General features: G+C 64.8%; 1 protein-coding gene across 2 annotated transcripts in view; it reads right to left on the bottom strand.

Annotated features, from left to right (window-relative positions):
• Positions 1-11: 11 nt before the first annotated feature.
• Positions 12-6,264, bottom strand: part of PIGQ (phosphatidylinositol glycan anchor biosynthesis class Q) — a 12,752-nt gene continuing 6,499 nt past the window's right edge. Inside the window, exons 7-12 of one of the 2 annotated variants that reach the window (XM_006146354.3) lie at positions 5,822-5,975; positions 5,635-5,746; positions 5,236-5,316; positions 4,678-4,792; positions 3,405-3,466; positions 12-3,124 (exon numbers count right to left, since the gene is read on the bottom strand). In XM_006146354.3, coding sequence (XP_006146416.1) covers positions 2,237-3,124; positions 3,405-3,466; positions 4,678-4,792; positions 5,236-5,316; positions 5,635-5,746; positions 5,822-5,975 — 1,412 coding nt within the window. In that variant the 3' untranslated portion in view covers positions 12-2,236. The remainder of the gene's footprint in view (positions 3,125-3,404; positions 3,467-4,677; positions 4,793-5,235; positions 5,317-5,634; positions 5,747-5,821; positions 5,976-6,264) is intronic. The other variant, XM_006146355.3, reaches the window with a different exon arrangement.

Below are 6,264 nucleotides of genomic sequence, written 5' to 3'. Positions count from 1 at the left end.
ACGGGGCAAGACGGCTGCGGAGCGCGGTCGCCGCGGGGCTGAGACTCGGCGCGCCCGGCGCAGCCTACTCATGGGCTTGTGCGCTGGATGAGAAGGCCGGGTTCGGGCGCAGCGCGCACCCCGGGGCAGGTGTGAGCGGAAGGCGCGGCCGTCGGGACACTGCCTCGGTCGGAGGGGCGCCCCCGGCGAGGCATGCGGCCTGGACAGAGCCCGCTGCGGGTCACAGGCCAGGATGGCCGCCCGTCGGCCCAGGAGCTGGCGCCCAGGTGGTGGGCAGCCCTGGCGTCCTCGCCTGCCTGAGGGAGAGGCCTCCTGGGCGCTCCTGGCTAGGGGAGGGCAGGGCCAGCAACTCACTGGCAGTCCGGAGGACCGTGTCCTTGCCAGCAGTGGCCTTTCCCTGGACACTGGTCCCCAGCGGGCACCCCCACTCGCCGCGCTCGGCCTTCCCCCGGGCCGCTATGAGACCGCTGCCCCTCCAGGGACAGGAGCGCCTGCGCTGAGGATGCTGGTGAGAAGCGCTCTCCGCCAGCAGCTGCCTGGCCAACAGGGGCCCCTGGGCACGAGGAAGCCCAACACAGGCCCACGTCTCGTCTTGAAGGGCGAGACCTGCTCGCAGGGCAGACTCAGAACTAGGCCCGTGTTGCTGTCCCGGACCTCAGGGTGGAAAGGCGCTGCAGGAACCCACGCGGGTCTGGGCCCTGAGCCCAGTTGCATGGTCAGAGGGGTGCTGCGTGGCAGGACCCAGGGTGGAGGAGCAGGAGCCCAGGAGTGTGCAAACAGAAGCCCCGCTCAGAAGTGTGGGGCAGCCCACAGGGGCAGTCGAGGGGCACCTGAGCAGCTTCTCAAGGAAGGCCCCCAACACCATCCCCTCGCAGTCCCCACGTCCACTGTCTTTGGGTGAGGGCTGAGGCCCAGCCTCCGGATGGAGTCTGTCCAAGTCGGCAAAATGAGAGGCCTGGGAGTGTTCTGTCCTCTGCCCACTAACATCAGCAGTGGGCAGTGTTGGAGACAGTGGTGCCTGCAAGAGTGACGAGGGACAGGGTGTTGCAAGGGCTCAGATGTCCCTGAACGACCAGCTACAAGGACCCGATGGGCAGCACCTTGACCAGTGACCTAGCTGACATCTGCGTGTGCCTGAGCTGTGGCTGGCAGTGGCCCCACTGTGGGTCCTGTCCAACCCTGCCCTGTCAGGGCTCCTGGTGCCTGCCTGCCCAGCGCAGCCTCCATGTCCTGGACAAGGCTTGTGACCAGAGGCCTCCGAGGGGACAGGCCACAGGGCTGCCAGGAGGTGTCACTGTGTGCGGGGTCCAGGCCGGCAGGTGAGATGCACACTGAATCCATGTTCAAGTCCCGACTGTGACCTCTGCTCCACGACCATGTAAGTTGACACCTGTGTCCTCAGAAATCCATGCTGAAGTCTAGGAGAGCCGGGCTGAGAGCAGATGTGGCCACACCTGCTGAGGGAGGCACTGCGGTGTCTCCCATGTTCAAGATCCCTTCAGGTCTCCAAGCCCAGCAGAGCACAGGCAAGGGGGGCAGCGTGATGGTCGGGCCTGTGCTGCTGTGTGGCCTTGGGCAAGCTGCCTGCCCTCTCTGAGCTTTGTTCTCTAGGCAGCCCCAGCTATTGAGTGGCATATGCCCGCTTGTAGGCTGGCCCTGACGTTTCTGCGAGGCTCTGCCCAGGCCGGAATAGCGGGAAGCCAGCCCAAGGGGAGTCAGGCCAGGCCAGGCCTGCAGTACAGGTGGCACCTTGATGGCAAGGCAGACCGCCCTGCCCCCGCCAGCTCTGGTGCCAGGACTGGGCTGGCCTCAGACAGACAGTCCAGCATCCAGCACAGGGTGACAACTGCTATACAGCCTGTGACATGGCCGGCACAGGGCAATGGCTGGGGTAGGGCCTGCTCAATGGGAGCCCAAAGCAGATGGACAGACGGGTACGCACAGGAAGTGTGGAGGCCCCCACAACTGCACTTCGAGTCAACTGCACCTGGTCGACGGTGCCCGGTGGAGCCTGCATGTAACCACAGGAAGCAGCCCCCAGCGCTGGGATCTTGGCAGTCTGTGCAGGCCCAGGCCCTGTGCAAGATACGGCCGACTTCTAGCCAGTTCCCACTGGTCCTGGTGGAGCCACAGGCCTGGGGCTACTGAGGGACCTCTCTGCTCCAGCTCACCTGTGGGACTGCAGACAGGGCACAAGCCCTGAGGCCTCTGGAGGCTATAGGGGAGCAGGGTCAGCTCAGTCTGGCCGGGGAGGGGTATCCTGCCCCAAGGAGCCCTCAAGGGCCTGGGGCTGGACAGCCAGCACCCTCTCCAGGCAAGCCCAAGTAAGGAGGCCCAGACCAGAGTGTCTGCACACCCCTAGCCTGACCACACACACCCCCAGTCCCACTGCCCAGTGGGATAAGAATGATTGAGCGTGCACCTTGGGGGGACCAGTGGAGGTTTTATTGACATGAGGCAGGGTCAGGACCCACCCACCCACCCACCATGGGCGGTCCGCGTGGACAGGAGCAGTCTCCTCCTGCCTGCAGTACAGACACATTGATCCGGTACCCTGGGCACCCCCACACCTCCTGCAACTCCTGCACTTGGCAGGCAGGCGGCCCAAGTGCCAGACCATGTCCAGAGACTGCTTGCTGAGGTGCAAGGCAGCCCTGCTAGCCTGACTGAAGCAAGGGCCAAATGCTGGTTGGTGGCTCCTCCACAAAGCAGCCCCCAGGGAGTGCAGATGGGCAAACTGCCAGCTCAGGGGGCTGTGAGCAGAGGCAGCGGCTGTCCCAGGGTCTGGGAGCTGCTGGGCATCAGGGAGGGCATGCTCGTGACGGCTCAGGCTGGTCCCCTGGTGGGCATGCCCGCAACCTGCATGGTGCTGGAGAATGGGGTGAGCAGAGGCTCGCCCACATCTAGGGGTGTCCAGGCCCCAGTCAGTGCCACCCTGACAAAGTAGGAGGCTGGCGGGCACGCGGCTAAGCCGGCAGGCCGGCCTCTCCCTCTGTCTCCAAGGGTAGATGAGCTCCCCAGAGAGCAGCTTGCGGCACAGGGAGCCCCAGGAGTGTGTGGGGCGGCAGCCACAGCTGGGGAGGCGATAGGCTTGCACCACGCGGCTGTAGGGCAGTGGGTTTATCTGGAAGGACAGGGGCGGGCAGGGCCCACTGTCCGAGATGTGCCCTCAGCACTCCCACCAGCCCACCTGACCCCAGGCCTCGGGGTCAGCCAGCCCCTCGGCCTTCCGCCCTGGGCTGAAGAGAGCATGGTAGGAGGAAGGAGCTGTGTCTCCCCAGAAGAGCTACCCCAAGCAGAGCTGGCTGCATGGTCTGACCCACCCACCTGGGGTCACTCAGCCCCTGGAGAAACCATGCAGGCCCTGACCTGGGCCACAGAGCGAAGACTCAGGGAAGCCTCACCTGCATTAGAAGGCGGAGAGGCCTGCCAGCCTGGTGCTCCAGAACACGGAACTTCACACCAGCTGCAGAGGGTATGGGACTGGTGAGGGTGGACGCGGGCCAGCCCGGCACACAGGTCCTGCCGTGGCTGGGAGCATAGCCTTCCTGGCCTTGCCAGTCCCATCTGCCACCTGGAGCAGACTGTGTAGCCAGCATCCGCCCTCTGCACCAGAACCAGTGGCGGCACGGCGGCAGCATGGCTAGACCCACATTGGAAAGGTCTCAAGCTAGCACCCAGGACCTCCCTGGGTATGCCTCTTAACTCTGGCTGGCTGAGATGGGTGGATGGGGTATGAAGGCACTGTTAGGGTGCTTCTGTCTCTCATAGGAAAAATAAATAAAAATCCTTCTGAAGACTTCACAAAAGGCAGGGACGCACCGGCTGGTAAGGAGGGTGCAGGCTGTGTGCTCTCCTGAATGGGACTGGGCTTCCTGAGCAGCGGGGCACGGGCGGGACAGTGGTGGCAATCTGCCAGCTCTGCGCTTATCCAGGGCAGGGGCCCTCCCCAGCCCTGGCCTGCACTGGGGCTCCCACACCTAGAGGGTCTCAATGCAGAAACTTCTCAAACAGCAGAAGCTAACAGTCAATGGATGAAGAGGCCCCAGGGCAACCCAGTGAGGGAGGAGGCAGCCTCTGTGTGTGGCCTTCCATGTGAGTTAAAACAGCTCTGGCGGGAGCTGTGGGCTAGGCACCCCAGGCTGCTCTTGGGGCCTGCTCCCCTGCCCAGTCCTCAGGGACTTGTAAGCTGGAAATAGAGGCAGGGGCTGGGGGTCGGTTGGCAGGAGATGTCCCTTATGAGGGTCAGAGGGTGTCCAAGGAGGCAGCCCCAGCTTGGACCCAGCTTGGACCCAGCAGCCAGAGTGTTACTGCCCCACCACACCCTAGCCCAGGGCTAGAGTGCTGAAGGGCTGCACCAGGACACCCCAAAGCTCCCAAGTCAGATGGATCCTTGAGGCCCTGCCCTGTGGCCAGTGGGAATGGCTCCCTTCAGGGGTTATCACCCCAGCAGATGGTGAAGGGCACTCCCATCCCACCCTCCCCAGGCCTACTGGGCCAGCAGAGGTGAACCTTCCCTGAGCCGGGTCTAGGCATCAGGTACCTGCTGCAGATGGCCCTGACAGACAGGCTCTGCACAAGACGGGCTGTGGGGTGGGCCTCCCCAGCCTGCCACGTCAGGCACGCCCGGCAGAGGTGCATGTCCGCAGGGCTAGCAGCCTCTCGTGTGGCACTCACCTGCCAGCCTATAGGGCCTGCAGAGCCGGAGGCCAAGCGAGTACAGCGGCAGGGAGTTGATGAGGTCCACGAACAGGTGGACCAGGCCTTGCACAGTGACCACCAGAAGCCGGAGCTGCAGTGAAAGCGGCACTCAGGGCCCTGGGGAGCAGTCCCAACTGGGGAGGGTGCACAGTTCAAGAACCTGGGACACGGGAGGCAGTGGCAGGGCCTCGGCTTCTAACCAGGACACCCCCACACTTGGGGGTGTCATGGCCTGAAGGGGCTAGGCCACCTCTGGACCACTCTCCTGCCCCTTCCCCCAGGGGAGACCTCCTCACCTCTGCCAGTGCCCCACCACACACTCTAGGGCAGCAGCATGCCCGCAGGTGGGACCCCTGCCCTGGGGCCAGCACCCTCTGCCCAGGGGTCCAGGACAGCCAGGCCACATGGCCTACAGGGCAAAGGCCTGCCCCACAACCTCAGCTTGCTGGCAGAGCTGGCAGTGCCCACTTCAGGCAGAGCCCAAGTCCATTGGCTGGCCACCCTCAACAACCCCCAGCCCCGGTGCTGACTCACCAGGGTGAACACCAGGTAGTACAGGGCTGTGGTGGGCAGGAGGAAGACCAGGATGGTGAAGAGCAGAGTCCCGATGAACAGCTGTGGGAGAAGGGCACCATCGCCTCAGTGAGACCCTGCTGCCCCGGCACCCACACTGTGGCTCTGGACACCTGCTCAAGGGCCTTCCCAGCACCGGGGGGGTGTCTGCACATGCTGAGGGCCTGGTGACCCCTGGCCTGGCCAGCACATAAGGCACACAGCCACCTGCTGCAGGTTGAGAGAAGCTCCTAGATGGGGCCCAGGGGCCACGTGTCAGTCCAGGCTGGGCTCAGGAGTGGCCATGCCCTGCACCATCAATGCCTCGAGCACCTCCCACATCTCCAGGGCCACCTGCGGGGCCCTCCCACTGGGCGGCACCTGATCCAGGTCGTAGGAGCAGGAGTCCACTCGCTGGCGCAGAACGTTCCACTTCTTCCCCCGGAACAGGCGCCAGAGCGAGCACAGCCCATACACCTTGAGGTAGTACAGCCTGCGGAGTGCGCAGTGTCAATACCGAGGCGCAGGGCCGCCTTGCCCAGCGGAGGGTGGGGCGCGCCGGACGCACCTGGCTCCGTAGACGTAGAAGCAGTAGATGTGGAAGGTGAGGAGGGCAATGATGTCGGAGAGGATGGACAGGGCCACTGTCAGACCCAGGCAGGCCGAAAGCCCCACGTGCCACAGGATGCGCTCCACGAAGGGAGACATGAGGTGGATGTAGCCTGGGAGACGGTCAGCCTTGAGCGGGTGTCCGGGATGCTCCTGCAACCCCCCACTCCTCGCCAGGTGGCGCCTGGGAACACCAGCACACAAACTGCACAAGGCCCACAGCCCCACAGGCAACCGGGCACAGTAGGCTCCACTGCACACGGGGCTGAGCTAGGCAGGAGGAGAGGAGGCGGGGCTGGGTGGAGAGGAGGCGGGGCTGGGGGAAAGGAGGCGGGGCTGGGGGAGAGGCTAGGTGGAGAGGAGGCGGGGCTGAAGTGGAGGGGGGGCGGGGCCGGGGGGGGG

Source organism: Tupaia chinensis, unplaced genomic scaffold (genome assembly GCF_000334495.1).
Source record: "Tupaia chinensis unplaced genomic scaffold, TupChi_1.0 Scaffold000178_1, whole genome shotgun sequence".
Lineage (NCBI taxonomy): Eukaryota > Metazoa > Chordata > Mammalia > Scandentia > Tupaiidae > Tupaia > Tupaia belangeri.
The sequence above is the reverse complement of the archived record's forward strand: the minus strand, read 5'-3'. Positions and strand labels throughout refer to the sequence as shown.